This window comes from Calidris pugnax, unplaced genomic scaffold (assembly GCF_001431845.1).
Source record: "Calidris pugnax isolate Ruff unplaced genomic scaffold, ASM143184v1 scaffold44, whole genome shotgun sequence".
Classification (NCBI taxonomy): Eukaryota; Metazoa; Chordata; class Aves; order Charadriiformes; family Scolopacidae; genus Calidris; species Calidris pugnax.
Genome location: NW_015094506.1, coordinates 26,679,579 through 26,700,397, shown reverse-complemented (window position 1 = coordinate 26,700,397; position 20,819 = coordinate 26,679,579). Strand labels below are relative to the sequence as shown.

At 39.6% G+C, this 20,819-nt stretch overlaps 1 protein-coding gene across 1 annotated transcript in view; it reads left to right on the top strand.

Annotated features, from left to right (window-relative positions):
- TMEM117 (transmembrane protein 117) overlaps positions 1–20,819 on the top strand; it is a 209,556-nt gene that overhangs the window by 182,607 nt on the left and 6,130 nt on the right. The window contains exon 6 of the mRNA XM_014963421.1: positions 17,505–17,634. Coding sequence (XP_014818907.1) covers positions 17,505–17,634 — 130 coding nt within the window. The remainder of the gene's footprint in view (positions 1–17,504; positions 17,635–20,819) is intronic.

Below are 20,819 nucleotides of genomic sequence, written 5' to 3'. Positions count from 1 at the left end.
TTTAACCGTGTGGCTCCACGTGCGTATGCCAAGTCTTCTGCTTGGCCTCTTGGAGGGGACTTCTGGGGAGGGAAGAGGACAGTGCTTGGGCCACTGCATCCCTGTTAGACATAGACCTGGAGCTGGGAGCCCTGCTGCTCCCGTCTTCCCTCAGCCGCAGTTGTCTGCCTCCATATGCAGACACAGTCCTGGGACTTTAGCTAAATTCTTGTAAGTATATTAATTATTGACTTTCAAAGGCACCTTAAACTCTCCCACTTTGGGGCAAATATTCACAGGGAAGCAAAAGGCACATCTCTGACACAAACTTACTCCCTTGCTAAACTGTACGTCTCTACTTCAAAGCATGAGGCATTTCTACAAAGCAAAGCAGCTTATTTTCTCTTTGGTCCTGCTCTCAGAAGTGTTTGAATGGTGCTGGTTGAAAATGTCAAAACCCTAAAACAGAAACATAGAACTGAACAGAAAAAAAAACAGCCTGAGGCAGACACCTGGCATGGGCTCTGTTCAACCCAAGCAGTTAAATTTGGAAAAGTTATAAGCAAATGACATCAGTATTTTGTACACAGGCAGACTTGAACAGTAAGCAACAGGCTGTGATTTCTGTCTTTGTTCTAGATGGCACCTGCCACAAGAACACACCTGGGTGTTCTTGTGGTATGGGGTTGTACGAGTTCCTCTAGCAAAATAAGCCCTTAAACATCTCTCTTCTCATAGAGCAAACAGTTTGTTGTATTTCTTTCTTTTGCTCTTACAGAACTACACCTGACTGAGAAGGGGGAAAATCACCAGCATTTCTCATACAGGGTTTTCTCACTCTGTCACTCTGTGATTGGGAAGGGTCCAGAGGGAAGAATACCCTCTGACACCTTCACCTGCTGAATTTCATGTTGACAGGGGTGAGGCTCTTTGCAGCTCCACAGGACTGTGCTCCAGCATCCTGGCTTCATTTTTAGCCTTCACTCAAACAGTGACTCCAGCTTGACACAAAGGTATTAATTTGCAGACAAAATGCCTAGTTCACAGTGGTGATGCTCAGAGTCTCAGCAGAGTTATTAGTTAGCCACTTCCACGTAGTAGTTTCTCAACCTCATTTTCATATTCAGTTTTATAGAAGTAAAACTCTTGCTTTTCCTTTAGATAGCATTTGTAAATACAAGCAACTTTGAACACTGAAAAGATCTGAAAAATGAAGTTTTCATTCCCCATACAGAGCTGGTCAATAAATTTCCACAGTGTGTCCCAATGGAAATATACACAGTTATGATGTTTCTTCTGTAAAGAATACCTCAGTGAGTATTGCTGAAGGCACTACCTGTCAGGGCAATATTATCAATCAAATGCAATTATTTACTCTATCAATTACCAGTATTCTCAGTTTATAAGACACAGATTGCTATTGGAAAGGCAGAAAAGTAGTGAGAGCCTCAAAAGACTGTAGTTAAACTACAGATTCCCTTGGGGATGGGATAACCATGTCTGTAAAGTAATATAGAACCATACTGGCATACAGGCTAGAAGGACCTCCAGGTTGTATAAGAAAATTAAATACAATTATTAATAGATTTTATGGGGAAATCATAGATTTTTATAACATTCAAGTCAGAATGAGAACATGAACTCAGTTTTCCTTAGTGATCTAGTTCTAAAGGTAACACAGTGGTAGAAATGCTTGTGCAGAATCATACTCATTAAAAGAGAAATTCAGAGATCAGTTATGTGATTGGTAGTTGACTTTATGTCACAGAAAACAGGGAAAATGTTTGGTGTTGTTTTCAGGGAAGCAGAATGTTGTCATTGGTGCCAATTAGGTAGCAGACCTTGAATAAGGGTTTTCTGTGAATAACTCTGTCAAAGAAACTGTTTCATGAGGTTTTGCTTATTTTTGTTAACATAAGGATTTCCATGTATCTAGTAAGGATTCATAAAGATCAATCAAGTCTTTAGAATTAGATGTGAGATGGATAGTTTATACTGGAAGCGTATCTGTTTATCAAGAAGGAAATAGTACTGCCTACTTCTTAAATGGTTGCTATAAAATATGCAAGGGCAACATGACTGATACTATCCTTGTATTTTGACTTGGCATTTAAAGCAGAAGTTTGGCAGCTGATGGTGGGAAAACTCAGAGGAGAAGTTGGGAAATGCAGATCAAAGGGGAGAGAGAAGTTACGAACATTTTGGGAATGAGCAGTTAATTCCTACCTATTTCATGAACTTGTTATTTTGAGTTTCTTATGAAAGGTTTGTTGTTGCGGCTTAAGCCCAGCCAGCAACTAGGACCACGCAGCCGTTCCCTCCCTCCACCTCCCCTCCAAGTAGGACAGGGAGAAGAGGGATAGAAAGCAAAAAACCCAAAAACTCATGGGTTGAGATAAGGACCACTTAATAGAACAGTAATGGAAGATAAAATAATACTACTAATAATGTTAAAATAATATCTTAAAAAAGTAATGCTCACCACCCAATGACTGATTGCTCAGCCCATCCTGAGCAGCAATTGTGCATTCCTGCTTCCTTGCCAAACCCCATTTATATACCCAACATGAGGTCTATGGTATGGAATATTCCTTTGGCCGGCTTTTCCTGTCTATGCTCCCTCTCAGCTCCTATGGGAAGCTGAAAAAGTCCTTAATATAAGCCTTACTATAAGCCTTACTTAGCAACAGCTAAAACAATACATTATCAACATTATTCTCATGCTAAATCCAAAACACAGCAGCTACTAGGAAGAAAATTAATTCTATCCCAGCTGAAACCAGGACATTTGGTCATTCTAAGTAGCTGTTAAGGAGTAGTTGATACTTTGATCAACCTTTACATTGATCAAGATTACAAGACAGGGAAATGTTACAATGAGTTTGTGTCCTCAAGCCTCACAGATCCCCTGAGCTGTGTAACTATAGGAGCTGCTGATCTTCCACAATGCTCACCTGAGCCATGATTAAAAAAAAATCTGTTCTGCACAGTGTTTTTTGTAGCCCAGTGTCTTTTGTGAATATCTGTGATTTGCAGTGGAAAGAGTATGAGATGGAGCGCTCAGATCCCCTCAGCATGTGCAAGGTCTTTGCCAAAGTACATTAGGAAATGTTATTTTATTAATAACTCAGCTTTTGAATTTTTGCTTGTAGAAGCCAGTGCAATTGCTTTTAGGCCAGACCAGAGCATTTGGCCAACCTCTGCTGTCAGGCATGCTGATGCAGACCAATAGCCCAGTAGTCTTTAATTCCTAAATAGTACATTACTGTAATAATAACCTGTGGCGTGGCTCTAAATTGCTTTCCTGCGTTATACTTCTCCACCTCTGATTATAGAATCTTTTAAATTGCTTGTTATAATCTGGTTTGCTCATATTTCTTTCATACTTGCATCCTTTGCAGCCGTGTTTTGCACATGCAAACTGCATAAACCTCAGTAAAAATGTACTGAGTCTGAGGAGACATGAAAACAATAGTCTGTGTTTTCTTTTCAAAATAGGGCAGCAAGAATATTGCTCTTTGGGTTCTAAGTGGGTTTACATATTTAACAACAGAAATGTCTGTCCAGCAGTGATCACATGGTAGGTAGCACTGCTACAGACGAGGATGCCCCTAAATATATTTTCTAGTGCATTTCTCATACCTAGACTGCTACAATTAACTGTGCAGTTTTTATCTATTCATTATTTTGGTAAATGTAGATTGCCCAGGACCCTCTGATGTATAATTATATGTTTGAATGAGCACAGCAACTTCACTAACAGACATTTGTTCTGTAGACATGCTAGGAGAATTATAATTGATGCCTTCTTTATCACGGAATGAAAAAAGATAAAAGTTCTGCTATAAACTGGAAGTTGAAATAAATTATGTAAAATACATAATTCGCATAATGACTGTCCCTTTATAAATGTTCGTATTAAGTAACCGTATCATTTGGGATAATTCCTCCTTGAGGAATGCTGTGAAAGAACAGCTCATTCATTATCTTGACTTGGAGAACTGCTCTAAAACGGCTCCTCTGATGAGAAAATTGATTCAGCATTTCTTTAAACAATTGAAAATAATGCTTTAATTCTATATTTTCCCATCCAGAAAGTTTCAGTAACTGTCTGCATGGTATGGCTTTGACTGGTTAAACTGAAACTCCCTCCAAAACACTTACATCTACCTCTCCTTTGTATGCATATACACATGCAGAAACTTGCTTTAGAACCCCACCTGGTCTATTAATCACACTGAGAGAGTAATCACTCAGCTACTGTAATGTAGCTCCCTTGATTCATTGATGCCAGTAATTAAAAGTTTTGGAGTCATACTTGGAAGTTCGGAAGCCACGCGTTTATCTGCAGGCAGCACATTGCATCCGCTTACTGCCCTCCTCACAACAGCTCCGAGAGCAGGCAACACGTCGCTTCCCAAAACTTTTGTCAGGAAAGTTTTTAAGAATGAAAATACGAACTACTGAATTAAGTCTAGCACTTACAGATGTTCAGGAGAAAGTGACAGAAGAAAATATAGCAAGGGGAAAAGCACATAAGTATGATTGTTAGTGGCGAAGATTTCGGAGAAGGAAGGTTATGAGGGTAGATGAAAGAGAGCCAAATTCCTATAACAACAGATAGTGGAAGAGACCGTCTTCTGCTCCAAACAGACTGTGGGGATTGTGGGGCACAACAACTGACCCCAAAGAAAATTCTATGTGGAAGGAAATTAACAAGTTGTCTTCAAAAGTAACATTGGCAATGAGGGGGGAAAGGGATTTCTTGCAGATCAAAAGTAAAGACTGAATAGAAGGGTTGCAGAAGGGCATCCTTCAGAAGGGTCTGTTAGTTTGGATAAGCTTGTGCCAAGTGCTGTATGTATGCTTTCTTATCTACACTGAATTTCCAAACCTTTTGAGGTTGCCCACACTGTCTCATCTGTCAATTTTTTAAAATTATAATTCAGCATTTCCTTGTGATCAGCATAGTTGCCATATTTAGATTCAAATCTCACTAGGAGAACACTTTAATTCATTCAAGGCACACCACCAGCCTCTGATTTTGTCTTTGAGATTCAAAGAGACACCTTAACAACATTCATTCTGCTCCCAAGGATTTTGATGGGAACAGTTTTGAAATTCAAACCAAACTGTTGTTTGTCAAGACCAGGGTGAGTTTGTGCAATTAGAACTTGGTTCACTGTGTTTTTGACAAGTTCTCCCAGGAGGTTTCTAAACATTGAAAACCTTTTAGGATTAAGTTCATGTTTTCTGCATACGCTTGGCAAAGGCAGATATATCGCTTTGGTATAAAAAGCTGAAATTGCATTTTTCCTCTCTCACATTCATGAAGTGAGCTTTTGTATTGGGGTCAGAGAGGAAGCTGTAGAGAAGAGTTATCTTCCCTAATTTTTATTCACATTGGAGGCTATATTTTTGGGTTTATGATTTTGTTCATTCTTTAAGGCATGTAATTTATGTATACATAACCTACAGAGAGTACTGGCAGCATTTCCCCAAGGGATAAGTAAATGAATGGATTTTTGGAGAGGGGAGGGCAGATGGGAAGGGGAGTAAATAATTAAGTAAATAATTAAGTAAATAATTTTAAGTAATTAATAATAATTTTAAGTAAATAATTTCTGCAACTATTAAGTGACAAACATTCTCTGTAATAAGAGGATATTTCATGTCACTGAACTGCAGTCAATGACTAATGTAATGGTGTGGTCTATATGCAAGATACAATATAATAATCCAAGCAGCACACAAGTTTTACACAGCCTCTTACTATTACTGAAAATAATAAACCTAATGAAACCTGTACTTACATAGGGAGACTTTGTTTTCTTCTTTTTCTTGAAGTTCCTTTAGTCAAATGAAATAAGGGTATTTCATGAAAAAGATCTTAGAGTGTTTCTCTAGAAACTGGATTTTCCTGTAATTTTGCTTCTTGTGTGTTGAAGACAGGCCTTTTTGGTGTCTGATTCATAAAATTGTTTTGCAATGAAAGAATGTCTTCTTTTAGAAATTGGGAAACTATTTAATACAATAGAGTAATACAGTTAGAATTTAATACACTTATAAAAACACACTGTACATCACTTTGAGGCCTTGATCCAGTGCTGAGTTCTGTACTCACCAGAAATTATCTGAGACGGGATGACTACCGGTGTGAGAGCCTCTCATTTTATTTTTCACAGTCTCTTGGATAAAACTTGGGGTCACTTTTGTATTCATATCCCTTTTTCCTTATCTAGATGGTTGGCGAGTTCAGCATCTCAGTCTCTGAGAGGACACTGTAAGGCTGAAAACCCTTTGGCCACCACAAGCTGCTGAGGACTTTGAGCTCTCCATTTTAGTTCTGTGGTTGGACATAGTTTTCTGGGTCTGTTGTTACTGAATTTGACAGCCTGTATCTCGTGCACCAGACTGAGTCTGTGTTTACACCAGCATAGTTAAGGAGGATCTTTCTTTTTGTTTTCATAGATTTGTGCTTTCTAGAACTCTTCCAGTCCATTTCTATCAGAAGGGTGGGTCATTCTATTCAAATTCTGTTGAAATAGGTAGTGGTTTGTACTGAGTTTTAATTTCAGGTGGTGAAGGGAGATGCTCCCACTTGATGAGGGTGCACCTCACCAGAGCAACTCAGTTAGCGTTCTGCTGTTTAGGTTCCTGACCTGCTGAGGGAGTCAAGGTTATTAAAATTATTGCGATTCATGGCAAAACTTAGGCAGATAATGAGAAACACAGAAAAGGTATTCAGTGGTCACCCAATGTCCAGCCATTGTCGCCAGTTAGGGCTTATGTATTCTGAAGAACTTCAGTGTGAGAATGGACATCTGCTTTGCAGCATGTATGGACAAGCTGTGAGTGGCTCATCAGGCTTCTGGCATGGGACTCAGCTGAAACTGATTCAGCTTGAAGCTCAGGACCCCTAAATGCAGGTGGCTACAGGGGAGCAAGCTGTTTGCTAGTTCCCATCCTGGTGAATGGCAATCTAATTGGCACAATAAATATTAGAAACTGATGTTGGCAGCATGTATAATGCAAGGAAGCACTGACAAACTAAACACCATATAACATATACCCATTTTCACTTGTATTCTAGATTGTTGGTGAAAGTTTAAAAACAAATCCCAGAGATACTAATATGCAAGAGAAGCGGATTCTATTTTGACATACGCTTCTCCTGAGCTTTATATGTTTTCTTATATTCTTTTCTTGCTACCCAGATGTGTTTACATAATGGCTATGCAAATCTAATGTATGCATTTCATACTGCCACCCCAACTGATACCAAACAAGCTGCTGTTACTTCTGGAACAGATGTGCCTAATGGCCACACCACAGCTTTTGAAGATAAAACTGGAGGCAGAGGGTTAGTGTGGAGGAGGAGTTCAGGAACGGGATATGTTGCCTTCAGGAGATGAAGGGATGTCATTCACAAGTGCAGTACGCTGCAGCTGCTAATCCTATTAGCCGGCTAAAACTCAGGACACAGAAAATTATTTTAACTTCAACTAAAAAGCAAGAGAGGAAGCTGGGAAGACCAAGTATATCCTGTATTACTGTTGTCCCTGAAACAAAAACTTAAGTGCAGAAAGCTACGTTTTGTAAGTCTTCTTTCAACATTTGCACACAGTTTCCTTTTTCTTTCCTTATATAGTAAGCACATCATATAATTAGCACAAGTTAGGAGGAGGAAAATAATTTTGGGAAAGAGTTATTGCTGATTATTTTAAAGGAAAGGGAATTTGCACAGAATCGTTTGGAAACCCTGCATTTAAATTTATGAGACACATTTCTCCCTGTGTTCCATATTTATTCACTGTTTTTACTTTCTGTCATCTTCTTAAACTCTATTAATTTTCTCTGTATCAGTCAAATGCAGCATATAATCCTGCTTCTTTCTTCAATAGAATATTACTGTTACTCTTTCACTGCCTTAATCACAGTAAGTTCAACCCTGCACAAGCGCACATGTAATTCGTAGTTGTAGCTAAACCAAAACAAGTTTGGTGAAAGTTGCAAACTGAGACCATCGGTCCAAACCTGCTGCCTCAGACTTGATGCTACATCATGCTTAATATCATGAAATCATGGAATTGTCAGAGTTGGAAGGGTCCTCTAGAGATCATCTAGCCCAACTCCCCTGCCAAAGCAGGATTGCCTAGAGCATGTTACTCAGGACTGCATCCAGGCAGGTCTTGAAAATCTCCAGAGAAGGGGACTCCACAACCTCCCTGGGCAGCCTGTTCCAGTGCTCTGTCACCCTCACCGTAAAGAAGTTTTTCCTCATATTTGAATGGAACTTCCTATGTTCCAGCTTGTGCCCATTGCCCCTTGTCCTGTCACTGGGAACCACTGAAAAGAGTCTGGCTCTTTTCTCTCTTTTCAAAAGAATTTTGTTCAGAACAGAACAGCTCCACAGTCATCCATTTCTAACAGAGGCAGCTGATTTACTTTCCATCCACAGTGAGCAATGTATAGTAATCCCCTTGCTCCAGATACTTTTCATTTCCATAACACCATCTTTATTATGTTGCAAAGCTCATAGTGAGGAAAATATCTGTTCAGGTATTTTACTGCAAATCTATCTTCTTGGGTTTAGACAACACTAAAAAACACCATTTGGATATCAGGCAATAAGGAAATTCATGTATGTAGGTATTTGGAAAGAGAAAGGGACAATATGCTTTTTAATGCAGCTGAAATTATCTGGAGACAGTTGCCTTAATGCAAAATTACTTCTGAACTCTAAGTAGAGCTTACTGTTCTCAAATAGGTACAAATGGCATTAGCAGTCTTTGCAAATCCTGAAATGCTCCAGATTTCGTATTCCTGTTCAGCTGCAATGTGGGTATATGTTCCACAATGCAATGGTACATGCGTTAGTGCATATGTACTCGTATTGTTGATGATTACACAGCAATGTATTTAAAATTTATTTTTATTCTCCACATCATAGTCAGGTATTTGGTCTTCTAGGGTGCCAGAAAGATTGACTGCTCTGTCATAAGTGATTGTCCTTGACAGCAAGCTGTACTCTCAGGAAATCTATAAATATAAGTATTGCATATTATTAGTGAATGTTCATTTCTCCTATTAATCACAGAAATAGCTTTCATAAACTGTGTCACTGAGGTGGTTAGAAAAAAACATTACAACTGACTTGCTGGTGGTCTAGGGAAATTTCTTGTAGGGAACAAGACAGTTGCTTCGCAGGAACAGATTTCTTTGTCTCGTACAGGTACACACTATTGTAACATTACCACTTTATTTAGTGGCTCATAAGAATTAACTGGAAAAGCTCACACTGGTGTTTCTCGTCCAGAAAAATTACCTGATAGCTATTTAGCTCAACCAAGGTCAGACACGAGTGAAACAGTAAAGCAAGAGTAAAGGCTTACAAAAATTGAAGAAACTCAGAGCCAAAGTAGAAGATATTTGCTTTTGAGCAGCTTTTTTCAATCAGCATTTTCAGCAGTTGTGAATAGATAATCAACAGGAGAGAGTGAGTTACAAAGAGGAACCTCACAGTGTCACTGAGATATGGGAGACCTCACATTTTCCTGATGGAGAAACTGTTGCTTCCAGGACATCCTGGGTGTGCACAGAGGCTTGTGCTTCATGATGTCTGCTGCGCCTCTGGCATGGTTAAAGTTGCTTCACCTTGCTCCTCTTTGATTCTCGTTGAGTAGCTAAAATTTGAAGGGCAGCTGTAAGACAAAACAGTCCTTGCCCTCAGCAGGAAAAGGTGATTACCATTGTTCCTGGTCACTACACATTTCGGGATGAGACACCTCAAGATGTCCATCCTTCCTTGTGCACTGGCTTTTTTTCAAACACAATTTGTTCCTAATGTAACAGACAGAATGGATAGCCATTAATTCTTCACACTACAAGCAATATTTGTCCTGTTGAGGAACTAGCAATGGTCACTAAGGACTGGGGCAATATTGTGCTCCATGGTGCTCAAAGACAACCAAAATACAACTCCAGTCAGTCCTGGAGCATTCTATTGCTAAAGAAAAACCAAGAGTTATGGCTGGTTAGACAGGTGAGTATAAGCAATAGTGACTTCATTGGTCTGGATAACAGGTAATCCAGAATACCTAATGCATGACTTCTTCGTGTTTTCCCATAGCAAAGGAGAATTATAAAAGAGACTGAGAAAGCAGAAAACTGCAGCTGATAGGGAACTGCACAGGGAAAGTTTCTTTAAATAGAGAAAAGATTCATTTGTAGACTCAATTTGTAGACTGATAGAAAGAGCAGCTGTCATCTAGACAGTCTGTACCTAGGGTAGTGAAAGATCTGAAGGGATTTGAATATGAAAGGAAGTGCCCTGTGTTTTATTTGATCAAAGGTAAGAGTGACATGGTCAAAGAAACAGCCTAGGAGAATGGTCTTTGCAGCAGCATTTCTGTATCGATAGAGAACAACTGCACTTGTGAAGGCCAGAGGGAAAGATGCCGATGTAACTGAACAGCAGTTGATGAGAGCCTCGATAAAGACTTTAGCTGTGGGGTTTGATAGGAATTGTCATATCTGTGATATGTTATGCAGAGCAGATCTGCAGTATAAAGGCACTACCGGGTTGTGAGGAGTGAATAGAGGGTGATACCCATCCTATAGTCACAGGGGAGAGAGAAGGAGTGCCGTCTATCGCAAATCAGGCATCTGCCAGTGAGTATATGCGTGGATATGGGTCTTTCAGTGCAATGCAAGCATTTCTTATTTTAGGTGGTCTGAAATTTTGAGATTATTTTGAGTTTGCTATGGAAAAGCTAAATACCAATTTGGACATTTCAGTAACAAGGGTCACTGTTTTGAGGACATGTGCATACACAGCTTTGTCTAGGCTCAAAATGCATTAATGTGTAAATTCAAAGTGCAGAGGCCCGGGGCTTTATTGGGACTGGGGTGGCCTGGAAATTGTTGCCTTTAAATAAGCAGAAATGGGTAATAGACTAAAGGATTCTGTAATGATTTTTTAATGGAAGGGTTCATTCAAGGCCAAGCACATGCATAAAAAGAGGCCGCATTGCTGCTTTAACTCACAAGGAGGGAGTTATTGCTATCTTTCTATCATTTTCTCAAATAAGGGAGAAAATGAGCAAGACTTGCAGTGGCCATTCTAGAAAAAGACCAGGAGCTTCCAGAAGCTAAGCAAAGACTGAGGAGGAGAAAAGCACAAAGGTGATGGAGAACAACAGCAAGTTTGTGGGTATCTGCGTGTCTTACATTGCTATATAGTCAGGGATAGACCTTCTATACCCGTTTCTGGTCCTGGAAGCTGTCTTCAGTCTTCTGTCTCAGCAGCTTGGAGCTTCGCTGAAGCAGTTAGTCCACTGTTACAGTGGATTTTCCATATTTCAAATTCTTTAAATTGAGACTAAGAGATAAAAGGTGTAACTCTGTCTGCAATTAGGGACTTTGTGTCACAGTTCCTGGTGGGTTTTTTTGATTGTTATTGCCAATAACAATCCAAGCAGGTGAAACCGAAACAGATGAGCAGATCAAATGGCACTCCTGGATTTGAAAACTATGAATAGAATAGCACTGACAGTACCAACGTGAAGCAGGAGGTCTTTTGAAAAATAATGTGTCATCTTTCACTGTGGGAGCTAAGTAGCCCCAGTGAAGCCATACAAGTATACAGGTGCTGATATTAAGAGTAGATGTATATTTTTTATTTAGTCAGGGCTAAAAACTGCAGCGCCTATCAAGCTTTTTTCCTTTTTAGATAAGGTATTGGCAAAGAACACAGGGCCAGAAACTGAGCGGTAGATTTGATCTCAGAGGCATGAAAGTGAATTCTGGTCATGGCTGCTGAATTCCCTTCTTATGTAAGTTTGAATGAAATATTAAAATGATGTTTGTACTTTAGCAGCTCACAGCTGCGGAGATCTCAGCTGTAGAGATCACTGCAAGTTGCAGCACTGCAGTGAAGTTAGAGATAACCACACAGGAAGTTAGGATAACCACACAGAGCCTTTGTCTCTGAATTTCAGCTGTTCATTTCCTACTTCAAACACTTGGAAAAATATATAGCCCTTGCCTCTCATTAAATTTCCTGTAGCTGTCTGCCTGTCTGCCGTGTTGTGAGAGTTGAAACAAAGCTAAGAGATGCAAAGATACCTGAAAATGCAGACTCTTCTACCTTGTAAGTTAAAAGGATTTTAATAAATTAAATGAAATTTGCTATAGGCAGTTTCTGGAACAAGCACACATATACACATTCATGAATGCGTTTTCTCGGTTCCTTCCCTCTGTTTTTGCTTATTTATTATTCTGAGGGGTTTAAAGTACAAATGTGTTCCTAGCATTAAATACAACATATATCATCACTACTTAAAGCAGAAATATTCGGTGTGCATTTTTCCTCTTTCATGATTGTATCTGAACTGTGTTTATATTATTTTTAGTGTTTTTTCATATTTATTGTGTACCAAAGACCTCTGAGCTACATTCAGGCAGAAGGAGAGATGAAAACATGGTACATTTGTTTGCCATTAACTGTTACCAGCTTTTAATCCCAGTCCCACCTTCTCTGTGGCACTTTTCCCTGGCTGGAAAGGGGCTGGTGGCTGAGGGATGTGGGGTTGCATGTGGGTGAAGCATGGGATGTGGTCTGCTGAGAGCTAGCATCACCCTCCCAGGCAGGTTATGATCCTTGCTGAATCCTGCCAGCACCTGGTCCTGGTCCTCTGGGCTTGGGAGGCACAGCCCAGAGCCTGCAATAATAAACACCAAGTGGCAAGGAGCAATCCTGCAGCCAGCCGTGGCGCTGGGTGTTGCCAACGTGCCCCTGGGTTGCCTCACCAGCAGCCAGCCAGCAGCCCTGTGGCAGCTGTGGGTCCTGGCTCAGGGTCAGGACAAGGCTTCCCCACCTAACGCCTTCTCTTTTCCTCAGGTGATGGCAGAGAAGAGCCTGATCTTTGGCGTTGATGCTCAGTTACCATTACTGAAACTATCTGCACTTAAAGAGATACCAAATCAGTGTCACCAGCTCCATTTTAGGGTCTTAAACCAATAGCTGGCATTGCAGCAGAGATTGTGTGCATTTGTTTGGCTTGGGGAACTAAAAGCAAAGGCAAGAAAAAATACCATGATCTCCTCTGCTGCAGCATCCAGTTTTGTCTGTGCTTCTGGGTTTAATGAGGTAGCTGATGGCAATCAGAGGTGCTCCCTTTTCCCATTGCAACACTAGGATGAACCCCTCAGTGATCTTAAATTCATCCTCTGGCTGCCCTTTCCTCCTGACCAGGGTGAAATGAGGCAATAACCTCATTTGATTTGCACATCCCACAAAACTTGCCAGCGAGGTTAGAGACCTCTGTGCAGCTGATTTAAGCCTGCTGGTTCTGGGTCGGTTTCTTCTTCATAAACTGCATAGAGGTATGCTGCAGGCCCCCCAGGTTGGAAACCACTGAAGTAGATGAATGTTGGAAATTTGATGCTGATGGATTTAAAGAAGAAACAATCTGTTCATGCAGTATGACAGATACAAATATGAGCGAACAGCATGGCTGTATAGCTTTATTTTTGAAACTGTGCAAGTAGAGTTCTAAATATGGTATTTTGGGCCCAGTTCCTAATGACATCCCAGATATGGCAGATTACAGGCACTTCAGCAATAAGGACTAAAGCTGATAGAGTGAACTTCACGTAATTATGAGCTGAGAACTTAAAGAACACGCCATGTGTCACTCATGTCCCAGAGGTGAGCACAGGCTGATAGCACAGACTGATAGCACAGACCATGGAGACGAAGTACCATGTATGGAAGAATGATGCAGACCTGAGCTGTGATCCAAAGAGGGAAGCAGTTGGATTTATAGGTTTATACATTCGTGCTGGTGTATCTATTAAAAAACAATGTAAATTATTCCTACTAGGTATCTTGAATTTCTTGGAAAATTGTTTTTTGGATGTTGCTAAAATTATGTTGTCTTTTTTTTTGTCAGTAAGGAAAATAATAACAGTCAAAAGACTTTGGACAACTTTCCTAGAATCTAGATAACAAAACGACCACTTTGTTGGGTTTGAATTTGACAACCTGATACTGGCATTAATCCGAAAAGTTAATAGTCATATGCTCTTCCCCTGCACAATGCTAATACAGATATGTGTCCGCAGGAGATAATGGCACTGCCTGGACAGTACATGTTCACACTTACCAAAGCTGTGAGCCAAATGAAGCCCTGAAGGCTACTTAATCACCTAAATTGAATCTTCATTTTCCTAAGTGCTGTGGCTGTAGTGACTGTCATGGAAGTCAGTAGGTTTAACTCATTATTTTAGTTTCATTTTCTTAAATATTTCTTTCAAATGCACTTTATTTTCTTTTGTTTCAATTGTTGTTATTGTTTTATTTTGTTTCTTTATTTCCGTTGGTATTGTTCTTAAGTAACAGATTTTATAATCAGTCTGGTAGAGGTGTTACACTCAAAACACTGTTTATGGGCAAAGGAGAAATACCTTATAGATAAAGCCAAGAATTCATTATTAGTATCATTTAAATTTTAACGGTGTAATGGAAGAATAATTATTAGTTGAGATCTAATTATTACAGAAAATAATACTTCTGTGCAGAAAAAGTTTCAGTAATAATAATAATAATAATGTCAAAATTGTTCTACAAGCACTTCTTAGTTTCTTTATTTTCCTAATATTTTGGTCACCCTCCCCCTGCTCCTGGGGATCCTGGTTGGACCCAAGCCTTTTCAGTCTGGAGGGGGTCGGTGGGAGCATTACAGTGTGTCATTGGCATCTGGAGTCCTTTGCTGGGAGCATTATGATGTTCACCTTGATGGTTTCATTTTCCTCACTACTTGAGGTCATTTTTGTGTTTGCTAACACACTTTTAGACCTTGCATTTTCTTCACTGATCTGCAGCTCCACACTGCAGCCAAGTTGACTGTACGCAGCACCTTTCACGTATGTCAGGAGCTTCTTTGTTCTCCTTGTTACCCTTAAAAGCAGTTTTGTCCAGCCCCAGTTTTCCATTTCTATAGCTGACCACTGGTGAGTTGCTCATAGCCGTGGTGTCTCCAATGCCAGCCTGTGCCCATCTTTTGTCGTCCCCTGTCTGCCCTCCTCTGTGCTGTATCCCATGTCTCCACTTCTCAATACCTTCTATCCTCCCAGGCTGGTATTTCAGTATACTACATAGTAGTGGTACCATAAAAAGAATGAAAAAATTACAACAGATTATCTGTAGCCACCTGGGCAATTAGAAAAGTTGCTGTTGTGGCTGAACCCCATAAAGTGAAGCCGTGGACAGGTCAAGAACAGTTCAGACAGGACAAGCCTGACAAGCCTCCGCCCTGAGACCCTGTAAACTCAGTGCAAAGCCTGTAACCTGTTACTAGCAATGGCAATACCATAGTACGGGGCTATAGGGTAACAAAGGGCGTGATACAATTCAGGCATGCTTCACAGTATGGGGTATATGTGTAGAAAATGTGAAATAATGTATATGTGAAAGGTAGCTGTAGTTTGAAGTGTCAAATATGTATTTTTCCAATGGTCTCTCCACTCAGCTGTCTGTTGGAATATAAGCAGTAGCACACTGTTGGGGTTGGCTCTCTCTGTTTTGCTTTTGTTTTATGAAATATTTTCCAGTCTCAGTAGTTGTTTGCTGAAACAAATAATACAGTAGGTTGTACATCTGACAGAACTGGCATTCTAGTTACTCATTATCAGGTGAATTTCATACACATCAATAAAAATGCTGAACTTTTTTATAAAACTCAGATGCAAAGACACAGTCCAATACAAAATTTTGTACGAATTTGTAAATCGGCAAACGGCTCCACAGGAGCACTGGGGCAAGGCAAGAGCAGGAGCCCGGATTTATGGTCCTGTGTTTACTTATTTCTAATGCAGACTCCACAGCTCTCCATTCGTTTATCTTCAGGAATATGTAATATATTCCTTCCTATTTATTCCTGGGCGAGAGCACGTATGAATTAACATGAGACACAAGTCCAGAGATGTATATTAGATACTGTGAACTGAGAGAGTACACTCATAAAATTTTTATCTTTGGGCACTTTTTGAATGCCTACAGACTGCAAGGGGACCTTTGCAGGTGCAGTGCAAGGATTGTGCAGCTGGGCAGTTATTTCCATAGCTCGTGACCAGGGTTGCATGCATTGCATTAGTGATAAGGGAAAAGGAAAGCATCCTTATTTCTCTTATCTTCTGCATCTGTAAATTGGCACTTTGTGTGTCACTGTGGACATTGAGAACCAGGTGCAGAGGTTTTCTCCATGCTTGTACTCCTGTTAATCCATTTAACTCAGTATCATGATATGTTAGCAGAAATCAACTGCTGCTAGTGCCATGCTATTCCCTGCTGATAATGCTCCTCCATTTCACTTCCACTGTAGAAGCTTAGCAATTCTTGGAAGCTAAGTCATATATGGTGATTTATCTTTCAGAGATGACACTTATTTTTGAATATTTTTTTTTTTTTTTATTACCTCGTCAGGAAACTTTCCGGCCTTATAAAACTGAAAAGAATTGGAATTGGTTCTCTTGGGGAGATGTCTGTGCTGGAATGGTTTTCATGTGAAGGAAGCACAAGACACACAGCTCCTCGCATTTCAGATTCCTTTATCTTACTTTTAGCAATTCAAGTGTTTGTTGCAGTAGCTGGTGGGATACAAATCCAGGTGTGTGCATGGGAACAGGGCCAGTATGTTTTTAGCAGCGGATCACCAACAGTCTGCCACACAGAGAGTAACCACTCTGGCAGGAATTGTGCTGATTCCAGCACGAGTGCTTAACTTTCAGTTTGGGCTGTAATGAGCCATGCTATTATACCCATTTTCAAATGACCGATGGTGGGTGCATATAACCAAGCAAAAAAATTCCTTTAAATGCAGCTCCTTCTCAGCTGTGTAACCGCATGCTACCAAAATGCACATAATAATAGGTAAGAGTTTCCACATTTCCAACATTACCTTGTCAGCTGAAATACAGCAGTGGAGAAAACAGTACTTGGATTAATTTGGACACATTATGCTGAACGGCCTGCACTTGCAGGGAATGTTTATTTAGAGATTCTAAGGCCAAATACTGAAAACACCCTATGAGTTGAACAAGTAGAATACAAATATATGAAAGCTCTGAAGAGGTCAGGCCTCATTTACCAATTTCTTGCCTGTAAACTGTTTGCCAAATTGGTAACAGAGGTTGTAACCTGTAATACAAGGTTGCTGTATAGGTATTTGTATGCTTCGGTTATTTTGTGCTAGCAGGTGGTTCAGTGGGTTCAATGTTGTCATTCTAAAGTGGACTTTTAAACACATAATTACATGGAATTGAAGTAAAAATCATATTGTAATATCTAATGTAAACAAGATATTCTATTTCAAGTGGTTAAAGTCAAACTTAAAGTAAGAAAATCCAATAATGGGAGGCTTAAAAATAAAATCTTTCCCTTTTATTAATTTAAGCCATTTTAAAGGGCAAAAATAGACCAACTTTTATTTAGGCTCTTACTTTTCGTTTTTTTTTTACAGGACTGGGAGTTTCCACATTTTATGGGTGATGTTGAAGTGAACCTTCCAGGCTTGCCATCTGCACACATGCAGTTCAAAGTACCCTATTTCCAAAAGATCCTCAAAGAGGAGTATCACATACATATAACAGGTATGTAATCTTACAGATTGTCACAAAGTCACACAGTGAACTGCTTCTGTGTAATACGTGTATGTTAACATGTTCTTAATCACATACTTTTTCTGTGTGTGTCCCCCAGATTACTATTTTCAACTCTGTCTATTTTTTTTATATCATCTATATATAAACATCTCAGAGGAACCTGTATTTTACAACTCAGAGAGGCCTGCTGTTTTTTATGGATTTCAGCAACTTCTTGTGACACTAAGTAATACCTTGTGTAGCTTCAGAGATCTTTTATCTAAAATTACTCTCCCGGGGAATTAGTGACTTATTTAATTTTCAAATCTCTTACGTGTTCAGATGCCTTTGCTATGATTTATGCTAATATCTTTTCATAACTTCGGTCATTCTCATCTGGCAAAGGCCACTCATAGCCATACTTCCATCAGTCATCTAACCAGAAGCAGACAGCTAAATAACCTCAAATAAAATAGAATTGCAGTTATTCAAATGGATGGTACATATAGATAAAAAGTACCTGATCCTTGCATACCGTGAGACATTATTTTAATAACAGTAGGGAATGAAAAAGAGAAGGTTAAATAGGGATAAATACTTCTGTTTTACCTTCAGGCTATGCTCTCTCTATATTGGGAAAAGGTGGATAATAATGGATAGCAGAAGAATGCGGGTGTGAATTGATAGGGGTCTTTAACTGGTATATAAACAATCACAGCACTTGATACTGTACAGGAATAAGATAGATGAGAGCATCCAATGACACAGCCATACGAAACTCCTGCAGAGCAGGGACAAAAAGAGCATTCAGAGGTGATACAAAGATAAGGCCAAGAGCTAGCAGGGCAGTCACAAGCTCACTAGGCAGCAAAAGCTAAGGGAAGACAATGTTCCCTACTTCTCAAGACTAGAGCATGAATTTGGAGGGGCTCAGTCCCACAGGGTTCCCAGGTGCTCTGCAGTTATTTTGCTGTATAAGGAGAAGTAGTGGAATGGGTACACAGACGTGTGTGAACGACGACTGAGGCTGTGCCATCGTACGGAAACTCAGGATATTATTAGTGTAGATGAAAAACAATGGGTGATAAAAGAGGGACTGAAGGGCAAAGAACAGTTTTGCATTGTAGAAGAGAAAGGGATATTGATGACAATCGGGGAAGAGCAAAGAATAAGCAACAGCAAAGAACATAAATTAGGGATCAGAAATAGAACTGCTAGCAATGCTGCTGTTTGAAAACAGACCAACCAACATAAACCAATATTTATGCATTGTAGAGTCTTCTGCAGAGATGACTGGAGGCCTTTCTGATTTTCTGGCAAGAAGGCATTCTTTTAATGAGGATGAGCTAATGAATAGAGGCTGAGGAATATTTTTCCCTGCCTGGCATTAACAAGATCCATTTATTAGATTCACTAGACAAATCAATCCATTTGACTGCACATCACATAGTCTGTCTACTGAGTAACTGTTTTATCTCGGTGCTACACCACCCTTTAGGAGATCTAATAAACAGCCATAACACATGGCACAAGAACCTCCCTTTGGGTAAGTTTTGCTTGAACCATCTGTTCTTACCATCCGTTCTTGTCTTAGGTTAGGGTATCATCTTGGATCCTTGTCAAGCTCTAGTTATTGTGTGGATGTGGAGATACTAGTGATTTTCTGCTGAAATCAAAGAGCTAATAAAAGAAAAAAAGAACTGGTTTGATATATATATATGTGACAAGATGAACATAATCCACTCTGAAGTAAAGGTAGAGAGTGATACACAAATGCAACTGCAGCAGATGACATGGGGGCAGAACACAGATAATGGCACCCGCTGTATTTAAGCTCTGTTTAATACATGGGATCCAGAATGTTAAATTTAAGCATAGGACTTCTTTTAGTAACAAGCAGGAAAAGAGGATTAAGACTTGAATATCATTTATTTTAGTGTTTGCTCTAGGGCTGAGGTCAGGCCTGTCTATGACCTGTGCCCTGTGCCCTGATTTGGAGAAATCAGAAATCCTTTTCTCCCAAACAACAAGGAGCAAGAAAGCATGGCTGAAATACCATTTGCCATATTTTTCCTGGCAAATTTTATTCTTCCTCAGTTCTTTTACGGTCTGTTTTGGTCACTGTTGATTGATATAAGCTGAGCAGTCCTAGGACTCCCCATGAGCAGCCCTCTTTGGTGCTGTGTTGCTCTCATGAACAACAATCCCACAAAGAAGCAGTGAAGGGACATTCAGAGGAGTAAAGACTTCGCCTTCCTGTGGGTGTGTGCTTAACAGCTTCATGCGAGTTCTGTACAGATGAAGGATTTCACAGTTACATGATCTGTGTTACCAGCTCTCCTGATTTTGTCACAAGTCAAGATTGTTGGGGTTTTTTGTTTTGGTTTGTGTTTTTTTCTATTTTGTCTTAAAGTCTTAGCGGCTGACTTCAGTGACTAGGTGAAAACTTCGGCTTTTTTTAAAATAAAGCTCATGATTGCAGAGACAAAAATGAAATGTTGTTTCTGCATAACTCCATGTCTAAAAAAAGCAGATAAATAAAACAGTACTAAGTATATTATTTTTAACCCATCTTGCTACTTCAAACTAATAACATGCTTTCTTAGGCTTGACTTGTGATATGGGAATACTGTAGGTTGTCAGTAATGTTGAATTAATATCTGCAGCCTGTAGCTGATATTCTTCAGTGTAATTTTAAATTTACTATCAAAAGCATATCTTATTTTTACTGGTAACTGAGTACCATGTTTTACTCAAATTTCTTTGCATCTAGGAACTCCTAGCAAGCAGCCACTCAGTATTAAATGTTTTTATCCTGTTTTGGTAGATGCTTTTATCTATGAACATCAAAAATAACTTGAATTCCTGCATCTGCTTAACTAGTCTGGATTTCCCTTGACAGATGGTTCACTGCAATGTGTATGTTTTCCTTCTTGGGCTGCTTTTTATGAAAATACATAGTCTATCCTAGTTTCTATAATACCCAGGGAAATTTTTAAAACTTTAAAGTAAATTTTGTTGCTTCAGATTCTTTCATGGTTAAAAGGCACTACGGGGCCTGACTGTTGCCCTTTAATAGCAGCACTGAAGATCCAAGAGCATCTGCTGCCAAGTGTATGGATGTTTTAAATAGGAAATGTTAAGGTTTGGGTATCAAAACAGATGGGAGATGTTTCTGGCTGTTTATAAAAATC